This window comes from Myripristis murdjan, chromosome 10 (assembly GCF_902150065.1).
Source record: "Myripristis murdjan chromosome 10, fMyrMur1.1, whole genome shotgun sequence".
Taxonomy (NCBI): domain Eukaryota; kingdom Metazoa; phylum Chordata; class Actinopteri; order Holocentriformes; family Holocentridae; genus Myripristis; species Myripristis murdjan.
In genome coordinates this window covers 3,482,574-3,505,078 of record NC_043989.1, presented here as the reverse complement: position 1 = coordinate 3,505,078, position 22,505 = coordinate 3,482,574, and the positions used below count along the sequence as shown (strand labels likewise).

The following is a 22,505-nucleotide window of genomic DNA, read 5'->3' as shown; positions in this document are numbered from 1 at the left end:
TTCATCATGCTTTGCACAGTGGCGTTCAGAAGCGGCGTTTTTCCCTGTTTTTATCGGGGCTTCACGGCGTGCATTCGCGCAAACACGCCGAGGCCCTGCAGCCCACTGAGCTCGAAACTATACATTACCACTCCCGCCGCACGCTCGCACTCCCCTCTCTGTTTCCCACTGCTCCGCCGCTGTGGGTTAAGCTACACGAAATGACTATGTTAATCCTCGCTATTACATCATCTCGTTTGCGCGGAGCATAATATGCCTCGTCGATGGGGTGAATCCAATCTCGTGTGTGCTTCTGCCGTTCGGAGCGGAATAAAAACGGCGGCGATGGATTTTACAAATCCAATTAGGACTTTCTTCCCGGCTCTCCCGGCTGATTGTGAGAGCCCGCCATTGTGCATTAATGGCACAAAGTAATTAGTGAAGTGAGGACAGTCCATTACAATCATCATTGTTATCATCTACTAATCAGGGATATTACTTTTTCGAGGGAAAAGGCTAACTGTTCCTCAAGGACACGTATGGATCGTTAATGCGATCAAGGGCGGCTCAAGCTGTCCGGCCTGACCTTAATGGCACTTTGGATAAACAACTCAGATCCAGCGTGGAACAACACGGGTGGAAAATGTCCTGAGATCCTTTACGTCATTTAAAGTGGCAATACCATAATGGAAAAACACTCACGCTGCATTCAAAAAAAAAAAAAAAAAGAAAAACGCTACTACAGCAAACGTATAAACGTTTACGCAGTGAGATGTGGTGTAGTTACGCAGGAAAAAGGAAAATGCTGAAGAATGTTTCCTTTGAGAGAGTTAAATTATTGATGCATTCACCTGGAAGAAGGATTATCATGTTGCAGGCTACTTTAACGTTTCTGCATGGAAAAGCGTCTTCTGCAACGTCACTAGTGACTCCAGCCGTCAGATAAATGTACTGCAGTAAAAAAGTACTCTCTGAAATGCAGTCTCACTACACGAATAAATACTCCAGAGCCGTGCCAGTACCTCAGAGCTGCACTTTAGTCGAGTATTTGAGTTATTTTCCACCTCTGGGAGCGAGGAAGTGCAACTGTGTGTGAAACTCCTATTAAAGCTTTACATACGATGGTTTCATTGCCCGAGTGCCACACAGTTGAAACTATTTGAAAATCAACCTTCTGCTACTAAAACCTACTTCTTATTATTATCAGCAAGCACTTTTACACCAGTTTTTTTTTGTTCTATTTATAGCATCAAATTACCGAGTGGATAAGGAGGAGACGCTCCGCCGGCTGAAGTGCACTAAGGCGGCCCACACAGCCGCACCTTCCCTCCCTCAGCCCGTCGATATTGTTTTCCCCTCACAGTTAAATCCCACAGCTCGTCTCATTGATTTAGGGTTATTACCTCAGTGGCGACTGGGCCGCGGAGTGGAAGAGGTGTGGGATTAACGAGGCCGGCGATAAGAATGCAACAGAAACCCGCGTCTGTGTGTATTTAATAGCTCTTGAGATGGGCCGCCTTCCACTCCGCGGCTTGTGGACCCCTTGGGATTTCATTACACAAAGACAAATGGATGATCCGGGCGCAGCTGAATTTTGGGGATGGGGAGGGCAAGTGTGTTGGGGGGGGGGGAGGCGGTGGGTGGGTGGGGCTGGTTGGGGGTGCAGGCAATTAGCCTAATCAGTGGGAGGCTGTCTCAAGTGGCATGGAAACACGCAGCGAGGCAACCCAGGGAGAGGCAGCGCACAACAAAGGAAGTGGCACATTTGCCCTCTTCTGGAAGCCGGGAACTATGGCAGAGCATCAGAGCAGGAAGCTACATTTTTCATCCGCCGGCCACAGGGGCTGATGGGTGCCAAAACTCAACAGCTACTCTCTCTATTTTCCCAGACGCACATGATTTTTTTTTTCTTTTTTTTTTTTTTTTTTTTTTTTCGAGCATGGGAAAGAAGCTCCGGTTGAGCGCTGGCCACCGGCCAAAGTGGCTGGTAGAGGAGAAAATCTTAGCCGGCGCAGCCAAACCGAGCAGCATGTGGCTGCTGGTAATTTCCCAGCCTTCATTCACACAAAGGCCTTTCACCTGGAAGTTCATCGCGGATTAGAGCAGATGCCACGCTGCTCACATGTTCATAACGAGCTGTTAGAAATATGCTAATTTTTCTCACAACGCCTTTCCAAGGTTTGGAGGTTGAAACAAAAACAACTCAAATGGCATAAATTACCAATCAGAGCGGTGGGGGGGGGGATCCAGACTCCGGGGCAGGTACGCAGCAAAAGTGTGGAGACGCTTCCAGTTTTAGATATTTGGCATTTAGCGGAGTGACAAACAATAGAGAAACCCAAATCTTCTTGTATCACCAACACAGAGAGCAGCCGGCGCTGAGCGATTTAAAGCAGCAACACGTTTTCTGGGTTCCCGTCATCATTCATGACAAAAGAAAAGCTGAGAAAAGAAACAAGAACCAGGGGAAAAGGTGGAGAAGGAACTAAGAATGGGATGAAATGTTGAAAAGTAAAACACTGCGATGCAAAGATGTGACAATACTTATCATGGGGCAAAAAAAAAATGAATGAAGATATTGGATTTTAATCTGCTTTTGTCACAAATGAGACACAATTTCACAAATGACATTACTTTCACTTCATAACGGCAAGATTTATAAACTGTTTACAATCTAGAGAGGAAATGCCATTTCTAGAGTAATCTGTGACTCAGAAATAAACATAATTCTTCATAAATCTATATTTATCTGTAACATCGTATTGTTGTATTGAATTATAAATCTCATGTCGCGTATCGAGTCGTATCGTGAGATAAGTGAGTTGTCCCGTCCGTAGTCCACAGCGGTGACGCACAGATTTGTTTTTCTAGCCATTTTCAGCAGTGTTTCCCAAACCATGGGCTGCAGCCCCCTAGTGGTTCTTGGTGGTATTGCAAGTGGTCCACTGCATCATTCAAATCAAATCAAAAAATTCGTTTCATGGCATTTTTTAAATGTTTAAAAATGAATTCCTCTGTATTTCTCCTTCTTTAACACTTTGAAGATGTGCCATCACCGTGATAAACCAAGAGGTAAGAATTAGTGGATAGCCCAAGCTGACAGTCGGTCTCCTGTGTTACTTCTGAACGGACGTCGGCTGCAAAAGTTTTGGACGTTTTCAAACGGGACGGGAGTTTAAACAAGGTTGGTAACTCTTGATTTAGAGAAAACCCACCTATCTGACCCACAGGCATATAAAACTTGACAATCCCAGATGGCCAGATGAGCTGTCACTCATGGCCGAGCCAGATTACAGTACACACGTATGAGAAAACACAACCAGGGATTCTGCAGGAAAATCATCAAAACGGCTCATTCTCCGACAGCGTGGCTTAAAACATCTTCTTGTGTCGCTCTCTCGTCCTCTCTAGAATTAAAATCTCTCATTCCACACTGGCGGTCGTGCTTTTCCCTCAACAAACGTTCTTTGATTCAAGAAAAAAAAACAACACACACACACACACACAGTGCGTTATGGAGGAGAAAATCAAATCTGTGTGTCATCAGCGAGTCGCAGCCGTGGCCGAGGCACACGGTCGTATACTTGAGCCCGGCCTTTGAAGTTGTAAGTCTGCTAATGCTTCCTGTTGGCTCAGGCCTCCCAGCACTCGTTTTAATTGCTCCCAGAGAAAGAGGTGAATGGCTAAAGAGTAACAGATTACTTGAAAAGGGATGGCAGTGATCGGAATGAAAAATATGGGCGACTGTAATCACGCGATTCTTTCACTCGCTTCCTCAGCAGTTATTTCCCCGTTTCAAATTTTGCTAAAAATACCGCGGCTGGTCATTTATTCCATGCCTCTAATTGTGCCCCGTGTGGCCCGTTTGAACCCCGAGACCATGTGGGAAAATCGAATACTGACAACAACATCCATCTGAGTGCCCTTGAGCAAGGCTCGTAAGGCCCTTTCCCGTGCCGAAAAGGTTTGATTTTTCCATTTTCCAAGAGTCCGGCTCCAGTTCCAGTTGATTTTTGGTCCTCGCCGCCGCCGCCGCTGATCATTGATTGGTCACACACCTGTGTATCTCTGAGGTGACCGGCGGCGAGGATCGATGAATTCATGTCGAGGTAGAAGCGTTTTATCGCTCGCCGTAAATAATCTGAAGAGGCCGGAGGGAGAAAAGCACAGAGTCTCTCGCTGTCATTCGGTCGGAGGACGAGATTCAACAGAAGTGTTCAAATCTGTGTGAAAGGTGAAAAAACACAGCATGGAGGAGACATTTTTGATAGTATTTGCTGTGTTTGGTCATCCTCCCACCACTAGGGGGCGTATTAGGCAGAGGTAATCTAATCAGTGGGTTAATTGACTCAGATATTACTGACGTGGAGGAAGCAAACAGTTTTTGACTGTGCGTTATTTTATGTATATAAATCTATTTTTTTTTTTACAACTGGATGCAAACTTTATTACTGAGAAAGTGTTTTGCTGCACTTTATCCACTTTTATTCATTTTATTGACTACCTCACTCTTCTATTTATTTCCTTTTTTATTCCTCAATGTTTGTTATTTATGTGCAGGTTTGCTATTTATGTGTGTTTGGAAGCCGGGAGTGTCTGCAAAATTTCGTTATGTTCTGCATAATGACAATAAAGACTCTTAAATCTTGAATCTTTTTTGTTTCTTTTGTTGGTGAAGGAAGACAAACACATGACAGGTGATTTAACACAGATCGACATCACATGACATCACATGCAGTCCTACAGTGGGACTAACATCACATTAAACAGAGCCTGGAGCACCAGTGTAAAAAATGAGTTGGTAGAGAAAACTACTGTGTTGGACAGAGGGGGAAAAAAAAAACAAAAAAAATCCAAAGTAAAACATCCTGACAGTTTTTTCCCCCTCCCTCTCTCCTCTCCTCTCTAAATAATTAATCGCTTTATTACTGGAAACAGGGACGTTTTGTCATTTTGCACGCGTCTAAACAAATCTATCAGCGAACGTCGTGGCCTTTCTCACGGGCACAGGGGTCGCCGCGTAGCCTCTCAAAGTGATTTCGCCATTTTTCATCACGACAAGTTGAACAAAGTTGAACTCTGACCCTCCGGTTCTCACCGTCTCACCTGATGTCAAACCGGCGGTTCCCAGTTTGCATGCAGATGTGAGCGCCGGCTCTCCACAGAGGGATGTCGTGCTCTTCCAGCCACTGCAGGGGGGGGGGAGGGAACGTCAGACTGCACGACTCTGATGCAGGAAAGCGCTGGAATAAGACGCATGCACGCTCAGCGAAAACACTTTCCTGCATTACTGGAGGATTCAAAACCACGACTTCGCCTCTGTTTTGCAGCGTGCGTGCTGTTTGTCGACGTGCGTGCCACCGCTATCTGTCTGCTCCCCGGACGTCCGAAGCAAATCAATGTCACGATCGATATTAAAATCAAAACATTAACATCGGTAAAGGACTCCATCATTAAAGGCTATTATGGAAATAGATATAATGGCGAGCATAAAATCAATAAGTGCACACGTCCACTCGCCGCGGGGAGTCATTAGGAGCGTTTGAATTGAATTCCCTGGCATAGATCAAGCGTGCCGGAGCACAATGGGCTTTAAATCCTGTTTTTGAACGGCTGACTTGACGCGGGGCGGCTTATTGCCGTCGCGTTGAAACAAATTTACTTCAACGACGGAGCCGAGGGGACATCAAAATGCCGTCCTCGCCTGATCGTTCGACGTCCTGCCGGGATAGCGACCCGTGTAACGCGACATCATGACCAGGAGTATCGACGATGAGGAAGATCCTAAATGTCACTTTCAGGCAGACACACACACACACACAGAGGATGCAACTGGTGTGTGAGCGTCTGCGTGACCCAGCGGATTAACTGGAGAGTTTCACTTCAAGTTCCCATGACCGCCACTTAAATCAATACAAACCAAAAACAGCGGCAAAAGAAGGCAGTTTGTTGTGCGGCGTGCGGCGTTGACCGCTCAACTTAAGGCGGTGATTCTCGTTTCCAGAAGGATAATGCTGCAACGTATTTTGGAATAGCAGCCTTTACTTGACCTTTTCACTGACGGCGCCTTTTTAATTGACTTGAACTTTAACTTGAAAACCCATGTGGGGAAAGAAATTTGCATGTGTTTGCTTTCACAGAGAGGAACACCCATCATATTTAAATCTCGGCCCCGGATGGCCTTTATGCTAAAGCCGGGGAACGTCGCCGCATGGCAGCGAGGTGATAAAAGCTCGCGCAAAGTCGCGGAAATCGCTTGTATTTATCAGAATGTGATTTTTTTTTTTTTTTTTTGGAGAGCTGTGCAGAATCGTGACTGTCCAAGTTCAAATTCATCAGGAAGAAGAGAAAGAAGAGAAGAAGAAGAGAGATTATATTGTTAAGGTGAAGGTTAAGGTTAGGAAAAGGACAAGGTCAGGGTTAACGGTAAAGCGAGCTAAAGTTAGTTACCTAAAAACAAACACAGCTCTTGGATTTGAACTCAGGACGGCTGAAACCTCCTGGGTTTTGTCGCTCCTTTAATGCTCCACCAAGATGACGTTATTTACGAGGCCACTAGAGGTCGCCTGACTTTAAAATGCAGCGTTAGGTCGTAGGGTTCGGATTCAGGTTTAGGGTTAGTTAGTTAGTTAGTTAGTTAGTTTATTTCAAACATGTGAAAAAAATAAGATTACCTATACATTAATGAAAAGACAAAAAATATAAATAGAAAAAAAAAATAAAATAAAATAATTAAATTACAAGGCAGATCTAACCAAAAGACATAGATCCCATTCACATGTCTGAAAAGGAGTGGGAGGGTTTAGGGTTTAGGGTTTAGGGTTTAGGGTTTGGTTACAGCTGCTGTACAAACGACTTATGAGTCGTATTTTGCCACAGGCCAGTCTCGATAATCCCACTTGGTTCCAAAGATAATAAAACTTGTTTGCAGAATTTTCTTAAATAAAGTGTCATTGTCATGATCCCGGTGTCTGATCTGCCTTATTCTGCCTGGTTTCATCATATTTACACTCGTTAGATGAGTAGAAGGCAACACACACACACACACACACACACACACCGCTTGCCTTGTCTCTTGTGTGGTGCAGGAAATCAAAGTCCCCGAAGGTCCAATTGCAAAGAAAAAAGACAAATGTGTGTTGAGAAAGGGTTCTTGTTGGAACCGAAACGTCAACTAACGACCTGAAATAAATCAATGCAGAGGTGAAAAAGCGTGAATGGGAATCGACTCTTTGCTTTGATATGCTGGTCCTGGAAACATTCCTGAAACAAGTGAAACTGCGTTGGAAGCAAGTGGGATTATCTCATCCCAGTGGCAAGATTTTAAGACTAAAGATGAAACTAAAGGACTTGTTACGACGGTTGTTTCTGAAGATGCAAAACGCAGAAGATGGACCGATCCTCAAGCCGCCACATTCATATCTTTCCATTCCCTCGGAAAAGGAATGACGTAATGACCGGAAAAAGAAGAGCAGGCGTGACTGGACGGTTGCATCTTGTTAGCGCCGCTCAAAACATGTGAAGTTCCCCACCGTGTCAGATGTTAATTGGATAATCAATCTCTCCTAAATTGTCGTGGCCCGAGGCCTCGCCGCGGCGCTTCATCAATGTCGGCGTGTCAGCGGCGCCCTTCCCCCCCGTCCTCATTTCCTCCCTTCAATAAGCCGCAAAGTTCAGGCGGTTACAGTGGAGGATTTATCTGGGTGAATCTCCCGGGCTCCGAATGGGGAAAATAAATAAATAAAACGGCTGGCAGAGGGACAGATACAAATGGGCGGCAGCAGCCTTCCAGGTGATTTATATATCTTTACAGGACGGTTCACAGGGGGAATGCGCCGGGCCTGATATCTGCCACCTCTGACCCTCAGCCAAGTTTTTACAAGTTATCTTGTCAGGAAAAAGCCCGGAGACTTTCAAGCCTCGCTCTCGGGCCTTAACTCGGACGGCAGATGTTTATGAAAGCCGGCTTGCTTTCCCCACTTCGCCGCCCTGATGGAGTTCAGGTGGCAGCGGCTAACAACATATGGAAAGCCCATTAGAGGCTGCATTAGAAGTAACCTTTCAAGCCCTGTGTGCGCGCTGTGTTTCATCATCCTGGATGCTACCTGCACCACCGGGCATTAGGCTCCCTTTCATTCACTTTGCATTTGTGCTGATGTCTGAATTTTGCCGGGGAAAACACAGACGAGCGGAGCATCTGTGTCTTAGCGAGTCATTTGGTCTCATGCTCTGTGTTCAAATCTTTGTTTTTTTTTTTTTTTTCAAATTTTATTGTATTTTTTTTTCAATCTGTTGTATGACTCTTATCTTCTTTTTAAACCTGTCTTTATCTGTATCCTCATTTTAATCCTCATTTTCTTAACTATAGTGTCTTTTATTGTAAATTACTGTGCAGCACTTTGATAAACTTTTTATGTTTTCGAAATGTGCTATATAAATAAAGTGGATTGGATTGGATTGGATTTGTCCTTTTCTTTAAAAATAAGGTTAAATTAATCAAATCGGCCAGTGGGATGAGATAATCCCACTTGTTTCCGGCGCTAATCAACTTGTGTCAAGAATTTTCCGCCTTATTCTGCCTCGTTTCAACACATTTAGACTTGTTCCTTGAAAAAAAAAAAAAAAAAAAAAAATGCTGAAACAAGTGAAACTGCATTGGAAACAAGTGGGATTATTTCATCCCACTGGGGGATTTTTGCACATTTTAAGAAAAACAAGATTTTAAAACTGAATGTAAGACTAAATGATTCATGTTACAGTGGCTAGTTTCTGCAGTGTGCAAGGATTATGATTTGTAGAGACTTTCCTGCAGAGTGCACCTCAAAAAAATGGAGACAAAAGTTTCACACGTCATAGACTCTTATTTTGAAACAGTCAATCTTACCTTGTTTTCTTTTTCTCTTCTCCTTCATTCAAGTTTTTTTTTTTTTTTTTTTTACCTTATTCTGCCTTGTTTCAATATATTTATACTTGTTTGCCAAAAAAATCCTGAAACAAGTGAAACTGCACTGGAGACAAGTGGGATTATATCACAGATTTTTGAGAAAAAAACTATATTTTTGCACTGAATGTGAGATGAAGTGACTTGTTAAGATGGAGATTTTGTTGCAGTGAAGCAAAAGCACACACCTATTACATTATGTTTGAAAGTTCATGTCATTTGCATTATTCTTGCAAAGCCTGGGTGTTTTTTTGTTTGTTTGTTTGTTTGTTTTGCACAGCTGTGAGGGTTAGAAAAAGGCCCCTCATCCTTATAAACAACATTAAAAATTACACATAGACATCTGTGGCTTTATGATTCTCGAAAACATTTTCAAACTCCTACTTCCTTTGCAAAGATCCTCATATTTTGAGGTTCGGTTGTTTTAAACCCCTTCAAATTCCTTTCACTTTCACTATAATTGCTATTTTTTTGTCTTTTTTTTTTGTTTTGTTTTGTTTTTCCACTGACCTTGTTCGCTGTGACTCCCTGTTTTCCAGCAGCAGCCGAGTCTTGAAAGCAACACTAATTGTTTGGCATTTGAATTAATATCAGATTTCTAAACAGTGGCGCGCGGCGTTCGGTGGGAATAAAAATCGGAACAAAGGACTCCATACTTTTGCAGCCCCTCTTTTTTTTTTTTTTTTTTTTTTGCAGGAATCAGATGAGGAGTGCACGCGCTTTCGTTTTTTGGCCCGTTTCGCCGAGCCTCATTTGCATCGGCGGGCCCAACATAAATGTCAAACTGCACTCTCTGGCTCATTAATAATAAAATGGAACATCTAGATCCCAAAGCTTGTGTGGCATTTTTGGCAATTAACAGACTGACTGTTGTAATTTCAAATGCTGCCCTTAGGGGTCCAATATGCATATGATAAATATTTAAATGAAACTGCAGTCAACAGTCGGCTTGGGAGAGCCAGATTTAGGTGGGAGCTATTTAGCCACTGTCAGTCACCATGAATCTTTAACAGTGAACCTGCTCGCCCTGTAGCCGAGCACGATGCAGGAATGCGGAGATGGAATCAGATCAGCATATTCCAGTGCAACGGAGGACGTGTTGGATGAAAACGCTGGGATTTGTTTGCCCCGTTGGTTCCACTGGAGAGTCTTTTTAACACATATTTTACATATTTGCACATGTTTTATTTTTATTTACCGGAGCAGGACGGTTGAGCTGCTCCCGCGTTCCTGCAGCCTCTCCAGTCCAACATCGTGCAAGAGCTCGCTGGTGCAGCAGCTCAGCTAAATATACTGTACATTTGCATCGAAAATCAAGAAATTAAATCACTTTTTTGTCGTTTTTGGTGAAGTTAAACCTTAAACTACAACAAATCCTGCGCCATAAAGCGTTCAGGTAAAGAACCCAGGTGGCGCTGTTTGGTTTTGGACAGGATTAGTTATGTATTTTATGTATTTTACTTGTTTATTTGGCAGGGACAGAGCACATTAATGAACATCAGTGTAAAATGCAGGATGTAATATAGCAAAACGTAGACTGCGTCACTGTGAATAAATATATTTGGCTTGAGTTTTTAATGATGTGAAGCTGAATTTATAAAACTGATATTAAATTTAGTTTCTACATGGACTACATGGAGTTTTGGGAAGGCAGCCACAGGTTTCTGAAGGACGGACAGTGCAGCGTAGTTTGCGGTAGTTGAGTTTCTAATTATGTGAAGCATAGAAATAGAATGGGTAGAGCCGGTTTGGGCCTTTGGTTCACGGCAAATCGGAGTATCTCCAGGTGGTTCAGTTGTAAAAGCCCTACCCGATGTCACGGCTGAACAGAAACAGGCTCTGTTTTCACAAGAAAATGAATAAAAGAATTGTAAAAAATAATCTTGTGGCTCTTGATTTTGATTTAAATAAAAAACATGAGCCTTACCCGGCAGGCTGTCTTTGGTTTTGCCAGGACGACGCAGCGAATTAGGATGAACTCAGCTCACATCTAGTCAGCTAATATTAACCTCAGCCTGAGATGGGCTATGACTTAGCCTTCAATAACTTTTACATAATTGCATTTTATTTAATTTCATGTGTAAACTTTAGCTTCTCCCTTCGTTGTCGACCCAACAGCTGCTCTGTCATTGAAGGTTCAGTAAAGTTGATCAGCTAAAGTCTTGAACCTCCTGGAGACACTCAGATTTGCCGTGAAGCAGCGGCCCGTGCCGGCTCTGGTAGCCTCTCCAAGAAGCTTCCCCAGCTCTGAATCTTTAATCTTATACAGTATGTGTGATGATGATTATTTGATGATTTGTGCATCATTCATATATCTGCCGTGTGCTGCTGTACGTTCACATACTGCTTCTTATATTTTCACATATTATCTATTCATCTGTCTCAATCCACACGTCTCGATCTGTCATTTGTATTCACTGGGGGCCGACAGATACAGTACGCCGGTGTTCTTGGGCAGGAAATTATGGATTATATTATTATGGATTATGTCGGGTATCTGTGTCCACGTTGTGTTTTTGGAGAGAGCTGTCACAAAACGAAACGGTGCCCGTCCAGCGGTGCAGCTTTCAGCAAACAAGAACGCCGACCGTCCCTCAACAAGTCCCGTCAAAGCTCCCAAACACATTTGTGCACAACAAATGTGTGTGCACGTGTGTGTGTGCACGTGTGTGTGTGTGTGTGTGTGTTCCTCAAGGCTGCTGCTGTAAATAAGGCTGTTCTCAGTCAGCCTGCCTGCCTGAACCGCGGCTGGAATCTAAAACGCTGCTAATGTGTTTTGTTTAAGATTCAGCTTATCAGCCGAGTGTGTGTGTGTGTGTGTGTGTGCGTGCGTGCGCGCGCGCGTCTGTGCCACATATTCAACACACTGCTAATGCTGAATATCTGTTGTGTATTATTCTAGGACAGGAGATGCTGGAGAAAGGTGCAGCTTATTTGAAGAGGCAGCTCCTGTCGACGCCGCCTGGAAGACGAGCGACAGCCGCGTTCGCTGTTCCCACGAAGTTTAGTGTGTATTTTATGAGCATTTTTGAAAATTACGGCAACAGAAAATGTGAATCAGCACCCATTTCCATCAACTAAGCCATGCAAATTATTTTGAGAAGCACTCGACTGCGCCGCGGGCTGTTACGTAATCTGAGCTGTGCAACTAAAGCGTGCAGAGGATTGAGAGTTGATGAGCTCTTTGCTCTGGGCAGAGAGGAAACAGCACACCTCAGTCAGTTCTACATGGCTGTTTTTTTTTTTTGTTTTGTTTTTTTGTTTTTTTGTGATATCCAACCTCATGTAACGTGCACTCTTGTCTGCCGCCGTGGTTGTTGTCATTTCATAGGAAAGTAAAATGCATGCCAGGAGTTCAGAGACACCAGCAAACTGTTTCGGCTTTCTCTCCGTGTGAATATGCAAACTCATTCACTTCAGCTGAAATTTAGTTTAGTATTTGCAAAATTACAGTGTTTCCACTCCAAAATTCCTATATGCAAATTTTAGTGCATAAAAAAGCCATTTTGATGCGTCTCTGGTGTCGCAGCATTGCTTTTACCGGCCCCAGATAAACTAAACGAACCGAGTGAAACGCTATTTACTTTGCACCAAAAAATCTCCACCCTAACTTCTCAGTTCAGAGTTAAAATCTTGTTTTTCTATAAACAACATTTTAAAAAAAAATGAGCGGTATGAGATAATCCCAAGTGTTTTCAATGCAGTTTCATTTGTTTCAGGATTTTTTTTTTTCTATAAATGTGTTGAAACAAGGCAGAATGAGGCAGATCAGCCGACTGGGATTAAGAAAATGACACTGGATTCAAGACAATTCTGGACAAAAATTGATTAGCGTTGGAAGCATGTGGGATTATCTCATCCCACTGGTGGATTTTTTTCACTGGATGTTTTTTACAGTGCACACTGCAAAAATCCATCTTAACAAGTCATTCAGTCTCATCCTCAGTGTTCAGATCTGTTTTTTTTTTCTTCAAACAAGGTGAATAATCTGCTAATAGGATGAGATAATCTGACTTGTTTCCAATGCTAATCAACTTTTCTGCAGATTTTTTTTTTTTTTTTTGAATCATTGAATTTCTCGCTCCTAGCAGGCCGATCTGCCTTATTCTGCCTCGTTTCCACATATTTACGCTTGTTCCTGGAAAAAAATCCTGTAACAAGTGAAACTGCACGGGAAACAAGTGGGATTATCTCATCCCACTGGCAGATTTCTTTTTCCACTGAATGTTTTTTTTTTTTTTTTTTTTTTTTACAGTTTGTGCTGCAAAAATCCGTCTTAACAAGTCATTCAGTCTCATCCTCAGTGTTCAGATCTGTTTTTTTTTTTTTCTTCAAACAAGGTGAATAATCTGCTAATAGGATGAGATAATCTGATTTATTTCCAATGCTAATCAACTTTTCTGCAGATTTTTTTTTTTTTTTTGAATCATTGAATTTCTCGCTCCTAGCAGGCCGATCTGCCTTATTCTGCCTCGTTTCCACATATTTACGCTTGTTCCTGGAAAAAAAATCCTGTAACAAGTGAAACTGCACGGGAAACAAGTGGGATTATCTCATCCCACTGGTGGATTTTTTTCACTGGATGTTTTTTTACAGTTTGTGCTGCAAAAATCCGTCTTAACAAGTCATTCAGTCTCATCCTCAGTGTTCAGATCTGTTTTTTTTTCTTCAAACAAGGTGAAAAATCTGCCAATAGGATGAGATAATCTGACTTGTTTCCAATGCTAATCAACTTTTCTGCAGATTTTCTTTTTGAATCATTGAATTTCTCGCTCCTATCAGGCCGATCTGCCTTATTCTGCCTCGTTTCCACATATTTACGCTTGTTCCTGGAAAAAAAAATCCTGGAACAAGTGAAACTGCACGGGAAACAAGTGGGATTATCTCATCCCACTGGCAGATTTCTCCCCCTGTTTGAAGAAAAAACAAGACGTGAACACCGAAGATGAGACCGGATGACTCGTTAAAATGGAGATTTCATGCAGCGTGACAACCGCCATGTAAAATGTCACAACAGTGGCATGTGGCGAAACGCTGCCTTAAAGAAAACCGCTGTAAAATTGATGGTTCTCGCGCTCCATCCATCCATCCATCTGTTCATCCATCCATCACTGTATCTATTTTCACCGCCTGCTTGTTTTTGCTCGCCTGCTTATTTGATTCAAATCAATGAGAGCCCGAGAGCCGATTTCGCCGCAGCGCAACAGTATTTCCCAGACGTGCCAGCCTCTATTTGGACGGCTCCCTGTAAACGATCAGTTCATCTGACTGTCAACAAACTGAGAAAATATCTTGTTTCCCGCGCCGAGCTGCAGCGCCGGCCCGAGTGGAGCTTGTTATCTGCAGCAGGGCGACTTCAGACCGGAGGAGCATCTGCTGGAAAACACGCAACGATGCTGTCGCCGGGGGAAGACGCAGGCCGGGCCTCCCCGGGGTCGCCGCCGCCGCCGCCGCCACCGCCGCCGAGATCTTATCCGTGTTTCTCTCCCCGTCAATGCCGCTTTCATTGTTTACCATGAGAGCATGACACAAAGCGCAGTGTGAGGCAGTGTAACCGCTCAAAAGATGGGCGAGGAAGTCACAACCAACTGTGCGCTGAATGCCATTATCTCTGGTCTGCATATTGAGAGGCACCAAGGGCATCAACAAGAGTGTGTTGTGTGTTTTGCCATGCTGTGAGCTGCCTTTCAATGCATTTCCAAGGGCAGCGCTGGAAATGCACTATAGGGGCCCTGAGATAGAAAACAATATTCTCAATAGGCCATCGGCTAATGTTCTTTTCTCAGTAGAGAGAAAGCGAGAGAGGGAGAGGGAGAGAGAGAGAGAGAGAGAGAGAGAAACTACCTCGACCTTTAAAATTCACAGAGGAGAGCCGCTCCCCTCGGGGCTCTCGACAGTGCCACAGCCTGCAGGCAATATCATGCAATTCTGCTATAGTTTAGCAGTGCCAGAGGAGGCCTCCAGTGTGTAATTTCTGTATTACTCCCAGCCAACCGGCACAAAGACGTGCTTTCTGCCATGAAAAGATACACCAGGCAGGTGTTTGGTGCCGCAGCCCTCAAAGCTCGCCGTGTGGCTAATAAATATAATAATACATGTTTCTGTTTTTTTTTTTTGTTTTTTTTTTAAACCCATTCATCTTATCAGCCTAAATCAAAACGCCAGGCTGCAATAGAGTTTCCCATCTCCATCAGCCGAAACACAATAGATCGGCAGTATTTGCTCAAGGTAGATTTGGTTTGAACACAGAAAGGATAGATAGATAGATACATACATACATATTTCATTTAATCCTAGTTTAGCTCAAGATTCCACATAGTGTCTGTGTGATTTGGTGAGGTTTCCAGTCAGGAGTGGAGCTCAAATTGTCAAAAATGTACACGTGAAAAACTCTTTTCATAATAAAGACTTGGACAACCAACATAATCCACAGCCCGCCGGGATGAAGAGGTTTTCTGTGGGAACTATTTCCTGCAGACGAACACGTTTTCACATGTGTGTTTTTGACGGTTTTTGTTCCACAAAACAAGGCAGACCGACTGGAAACTGGAAACGCCACCAAATCACACCGAAACCGCCTGGATGGATGCACTGAGGCGAAGCAGGGGAGCACCTTTTTTGTGTTTTGGGTGAAGTGTTCCTTTAAAATCACCATGAAAAGGCATGTTGGGAGCATGCTGTTTCCATTATGTGATGTGGGTCCAGCTGAAAGAGGATGTTTGGGAAAGAAAGAATGTTCAGTTTGGTGGGAGGGGCCAGAGGGGCCAGAGGGGCCAGAGGGGCGGGGCTGCTCAAAATCTGTGTTGTTATTTATTCCTGCTGGTACAGTGTGATGTCACCATTAAAGTGCAACGTTTTCCATGTTTTATACTGTATAATTTGGCATAAATCATCACAGACTAACTGGGCTGGTAACATGATGGAGCTGTGGAGCTGACTGATGTCACGTTTTGTGATTTATGGGTATTGAAGATCCATTTTTTCTGCCTGAAACGTTGCAACTTTAATCTCCTCAGTCCTGTCAGTCCTCTCGGTGGGTTCATCATCAGACAACGTTATTCAAAAACTGCAGTGGAGATCCCGAGGTTTCCAAAGATCCCAAACATGAGCTGCTGAATTCCAGGGAAGCGTGTCTAAAATGATGCATGAGATATGTAGATGTTTTCTGTTTGGTGTGTCGCTGCAGCCATAAAACAACAGCACCTTGGATTTGAATATTTCACTGAATATAGGTGTAATGTAGCTTAAATGAAGTGTGGCAACCCGCAGATACACAATATGCATGGAAAAACATGATTTGTCTGTCTACTCAAGGGGAAATTAAAGGAAAAATCAGAGTTTAAGGGGTTAAAGTCCCTTTGAAACAAACTCCATCCCATCAAATAAACCGTGTTTCTCTCCCAAAGTGACATCCTGTTGGTTTACGGTTTTGAATACTTAGTACGATGCCACTTCATGGGGTCTTTACAGCCTCAATTGTGCCAAAAATCTCCACTAGAACCAAAAACATGTGGTTTTCAGCAGCAGTGATTTATTATCGACGCTCCAGTTTACATGGATGACTCTGGCATAATGATGGATAGCATTAAAGCAGAATACCTGAGTGGTTTGGGGGTTCTTTTTAGCCATTTTTTCATATCGCTCCTGGCTTTTTCTGCACACAGTGACCGATCCTGTGTCATCTCCTCCTGCAGATGAAGCCTTTTGCTGCCACTCGCTGTTGTGCAATAAGGAAAACACCTTCCACACAGCCAAATATCATCCATCAGGCATTCGGTTTGGTCATAGTTTTGGTTTTATCGCTATTTCACGGCGACCGAATGTTGAATGTTTTCATGTGAGAGTTTCTGTTGTGTCTCACTCTGCCTCCTGTCCATCAGCTGACGTGGAAGTCTTCGCCAGGAAATAATCCCTCACAAACTCATCGTCTCACAAACTTTATCGTCCGTGTCTTTATGCTTCGGGTGCGCCTGTGAGTCGGGACAGCAGTTTAGGTCAAGCTGGGCTTGAAACGAGGACATTTTATTGTTAAAAAAAAGGAAATTAAAATAATACACACATGGGTTGTACAAAATTCAGGGTTCACATCGTTCATGAAATTTCTGAAAAGTCATGGAATTTTTAAAAGTCTATTCCAGACAGGGAAAATTTGGGGACTTTTGTGATCAGTCATAGAATATCGAGCAAATTTTTTCAGCCACAGTTTTAGAAAAATTCGGGAACCAGTCACTCACCGAAAATAATATTTAATGTCCATTGTGTTCACATTACGTTCACCAAAAAAATGTATTTGCTCATGGGCAGCATAGCAAAATTCAGGCTTCCCATCATTTAAGAAATTTCTGAAAAGTCATAGAATTTTTGAAAAAGTCTATTCCAGACCGGGAAAGTTTGGCAATTTCTGAGACAAGTCATGGAATATCATACATTTATTTCTCAGCTTCAGTTTAAAAAAAAAACAGGGGCTTTAACCCCCAGTCATTCACCAAAGGTAACATTTACTTTCCGTTGTGTTAACGTTACTTCCTCGGAGAATAAAACAAATTTATAAAGTTTAATAAGCGCTCTTATTCTGAAGTGGGTATAAACATGAGGATCAGCTTCAATACATTCGTCATTGAAAGTCATTTGACGCAGATTGGGGACCTTGGACATTGCTTTTGTGGACACAGAGAGCAGGAAATGAGCTGTAACTGAATGACACCAATGTTTTCTTTTACGTCAAGTGTTAATAGGGATTAGATATAATCACCTTCACAATGCTAATCCCAATCTGTGTGGCTAAAAACAAGCATGTCACTTGAAAGAAGAGCTAATAAGGTGCTATTCTCCTTCTCAATCTGGAATACGGTGTTAGTCTAGAGCCGTCAGCTTCAGATTATGTGATCGTGTGTCAGGAAGACGCAGGTTTCTGTTTTTCCTCGCCGGCGTCGTTTCATCGTCTTCACACACTCGCGCGTTATGTCACCTGCGCCGCACTCTCACACACACACACACACACGGGAATTAATTGAATTCAGTCCTTGTGTTCTTTTCTTTATCAGCGGTGCACAGCGAGGTCACCTGCCTCGTCCCTTTAGCAAGACGTGGCTATCTGAAAATAATTACAAGCCCCAGATTTAGCAGAGAGAGAGAGAGAGAGAGAGAGTGCGGGCGAGCGAGCGCTGGTCAACATGAAGAGCATTAGCGCTGCCCCCACATCTCATCATTATCCCAGCTGCAATCTGAAGCTCAATAAAATGCAAATCAAAATCGCCGCCGCTCTCTCCGGGAGATTTACACGTTGAAGTGCGGCAATAAAAAAAAATGTAAAAAAAAAAAAGGAATCCTGCGAGGTTTAAGGTCAGCGTGAGAGCGCGCCGAGCAACGGAACAGAGGACGAGCAAAAGGCGGCTGATTAAATTAGCGGTGTGGCCGCGCGCCATCAGGTGTTTTAATCAGCCCGGAGGACGCCGTGTGTGTGTGTGTGTGTGTGTGTGTGTGCGGCCGGCGATTCACACACTTCACGTGCCGATGATCAAGCGTGCGCATCTTCTCTCATTAGGGAGGGAATTTCTCCGGCCTTCTTTTTCGCCGAGGGAGCGCCGGGGGCCAACCAGCACAGAAAGGAGGAAATTGATTTGTTGGGGTTTTTTTTTTTTTTTTTTTTTTTTGGTTTTTGTTTTTTAATCTCTAATCTTTTTTTAGTGAGTCAAGTTTTTTTTTTTTTTTTTTTTTTTTTTTTTTTGGATCTGCTTGGTGTTGAAACTGTACAGGCATTAGCATTCACACCCCTCCCCATACACCCCCCCCCCCCCCCCTCCCCCGCCTGCCCCCTCTCCCCAGCCTTTGTAGCAGTGGTTGCTTTCGTACTTTCACATTTAATCCAATTCATTATGGCGGACCCCCCCCCCCTCGCTGCACTCAGCTGTCAGGGGAGACAAAAGCCCTGCCAAATATGGATGCGTTTTTGTTCCCTCGGATTTGCACTGCTCTCCCGCGGGGACGCTGAACCCCCCCAACACACACACACACACACACACACAGCGCTCCCTCACCCCCTGCCCTTCAGGCGAAGAAAAAAAAAAAAAAAAAACTCAAAAAATACCTGGGGGCTGCTCATTGTGTCACCTCTTCCACGGGAAACGGCGTTCGGGGGGGGGACGGCGGTGAACTCCGTCACAGCAGAGTTCACATTTTTCTTTTTCTTTTTTTTTTTTTTTGTTTTGTTTTGCGCGCTAAATGAATGTAAACGTCCCGGCGCCCTCGCTCCGAGGCGGCGCAGATCTGAAGGATCATATTAACTATTGATTGATGAATATGGGATGTGAGGGGGGGCGGGCGAGGGGAGGGAGGGGCTCCGCCTATCAGGGGAGAGTCTCTTTAATTTTTTATCGTGTTTACAAATGTGGGAACGTACGGCTAAACGTGAGCGGTGACACGCAAGCTTATGGACACATGTTCTCTCTCACACACACACACACACACACACACACACACGAATCCATATGAAAGCATTGTCTTTTGAGCCTTCACTCAGATCCCACGTGAGGGAATTCCTCATTTCAGGTTCACAAATGAGAAACTGTGACACTGAGATGAAATGATAACATAAATACATTTGATCGATCTGATAGAGTTTTAATTAAGAACAGAAAAGGCTGAAAAAGGCTCCAGAGTCCACGGCGCCTCAGTCACTGCGGATGAGACACAACAAACCTTAAAAATGTCGTCAGAATGTCCCGAGGCCGGCTGCTCCGTCCCAGGTGTTTGTGTTTGTGTCTGGGTGGTCGTCAAACGTCCTCCCCCTCTGAGAGATGACAGTGAATAAATGATCTGGATGACTGATTCTCGCTTTCTGACAAAAACCAGCGACTCTTACAACGATTTACATTCGTGGTGTTCAAAAAAAGTCAAGTTTTATGGATATTATTATCACGTCGAGATACAAATTTCCAACAGGACTGCCCCGTAAATCTGGTGAGACGGCTGCATTTTCACCTGAACCTGACTGAAGGTCCTGCCTGCGTGGTAACCCTGAATTTACCCCACGAAACTCTGGCAAATTGTGTTGAATCAGCTGCACAAATCTGGGGTTACCCTCTAGACACGACCCTGACTGACACTGGATTTTTTGGGGGCTATCATCCAAATTTAGGCGTAAAAAATTTCAAGCAACAAGTGAGACTGATATTCTCTTTTTTTTTTTTTTATACATAAAGACACACATTTTTAGCCACAAATAAAAAAAATTTGGTCATCAAACATCTGTGCTAACGTCGTGTCCTGGAGGATTGATATTTCACAGTAGAACAACAAACCTCCTAATTTCATAACACAAAATACCTGCACTATGATTGGCTGCTCTTCCAGCTCACTCAGACAAACTGATGGATGATGGCTTCGTGTTTAAAGGAATATTCCAAAATTTTGGGTAAAATTCCCTGTTTTTGTGACTTACCTAAAGTGGCGTGTGTTTTGAATCCACATGATCCACCGTGTAAATAAAATAGCGTCAGAGTCGCTGTAAGGTTTATTTTTTCACCTTGACGAAGCTAGGCTAACGACTCCCATAGACTTCAAGTGTTTATGCTAAGCTAACAAGAAATTCCACCCATAGGAATCAAGCCAGTGGACGTACAGAGGTGAAAATGGTATCGAACATCTTGTCTCAGTCTGGGTGAGTTAGAAAAGGGGGATTTTGGTATTTCTTTAAATTATCTTATGATGTACTGTATATTTTTTCCGGCCAACATGTACTGCTGATACCAACGTGCCAACCCAGGCTCTGTTTTCTATTAAAAATCCCGTCTGGAACAGGTTCACACAGGTAAATGAAGACCAAAAATCCTACTGCCACTGCAGCTCCTCAACTTTTCTTAATGAAAACCGTCGAGAAACAACATGTCAGCCCGACTGTCCGACAAGAGAAATCTTCAGTCAGTCCTGTCAGTCACGGCTCCTCGGCTCTTGCAGATGTGGCTCCTCTGCAGCTGCACTACACCACCAATTACCCGGCATGAGTGATGGGCGGCGGCGTGCGGGGCTCGGCCGTACACCGGGGTCACCGGTGCCGGGTCTCAATTAACCACACAGCCACACATGGGATCTGCCATGGCCCTTATCTCGTATTTATAGAATAACACAGAGACAAACACAGAGCGCTGTCAGGAGGCGAGACCCCCGAGGTCAAGAGCGTGCGGGGCTGCTGCTGCTGGATATTTGCAGCTGCTGCCCGGGGACACGGAGCTCGGAGACAACCCAGAGAGCAACTGGGGAAATGTGAGGAAGCTTCACATCCTTCAGACACTTTTCTCGGCCTGTTCGCTTCCTCGCTTTAAGATGCAGCCGCTCCTGCAGTGGCTTGTCCCGAGTTCAAGCCACGGTGGGAAAGTTAACAAGCGACGCACGAGTGATTCAATCATTAAACTGAGTTTTGGTTAGAGAAACGTCCATCTTTAATTAGGCTCATATTCATAGTTAAAATCTTGGGTACCACTTTCTATGAAGGTCTATTGTATAATGCATTATGAGCGCATTCATAAGGCATTATAATGCATTTATAATGCGTTATAAAACATGTTTTAAATGTTCATAATCGTGTATGACAACTTATAACAAGGTTTATAAATGATTATAAGTGGTGGATATAATGTGTTATAAGCTCATCATTCATAATGTTTTATACCTTCATATTATAGTATCATATAATTGCTAATAACCTTACACAATGCTGTCACTTTACTTAGAGCTCACAAAGTCATCCTATAGCACATTATTGATGTTTATTAGACATTATTCCAGAAGTGCTGACACTTTACTTTAAGCTCACAAAGTCATCCTCTAACACATTATTGATGTTTATAAGGTATTATTCCATTTCAGAATTTGAGCATTTATTATTTCTTATGATGTGTTACAGTAGTTCATATTATTTTTATAACTGGTAGTTATAACATGGTATACCACCCAGGACTTCAGATTCTTCCATAAAACACTGTTGTCACTTTGCCATGAAGGTATAAAACATTATGAATGATGAGCTTATAACACATTATATCCACCACTTATAATCATTTATAAACCTTGTTATAAGTTGTCATACACGATTATGAACATTTATAACATGTTTTATAACGCATTATAAATGCATTATAATGCCTTATGAATGCGCTCATAATGCATTATACAATACGGGATAAGATAATCCCACTTGCTCATTGAGATATTTCTAAATATTAATAATCCTAACATTGAGGTGCACCTGCTTTTGCTCCGTCTGTGTCTCAGTGTCCTGCAGGGTCAGAAACCTTTGTCCGACCTGTCCTCCTCCCTCTCTCGTGGGTGTCGTGGCTCTCCCTGGCAGCTGTGTGTTTTTTTTCTGTTTTGTTTGTGCTGCATGACAGAAAACTGCTAAAGTGAGGACACTGACGTTTTACAGCTGAAGGCTGAGCGTCCAAAACGTCTTTTCTTACTGTTGCGTCCCCCTGTCCACACGAAGACGGTGTTTGGGGTTGTTGAAAATTGAAAATCGTCTGTCATCCAGCTACACTTTCTGCACAGGTTCATTTTTAACCGTATTTGCACTTGAATTTGTAACTCAACA

General features: G+C 43.4%; 1 protein-coding gene across 1 annotated transcript in view; it reads right to left on the bottom strand.

Moving 5' to 3' along the window:
* The window catches only part of LOC115366980 (piggyBac transposable element-derived protein 3-like), a 42,588-nt gene extending 28,151 nt beyond the window's left edge, over window positions 1–14,437 (bottom strand). The window contains 1 exon segment of the mRNA XM_030062673.1: window positions 14,201–14,437. Coding sequence (XP_029918533.1) covers window positions 14,201–14,437 — 237 coding nt within the window.
* Between the last annotated feature and the right edge of the window lie 8,068 nt (window positions 14,438–22,505).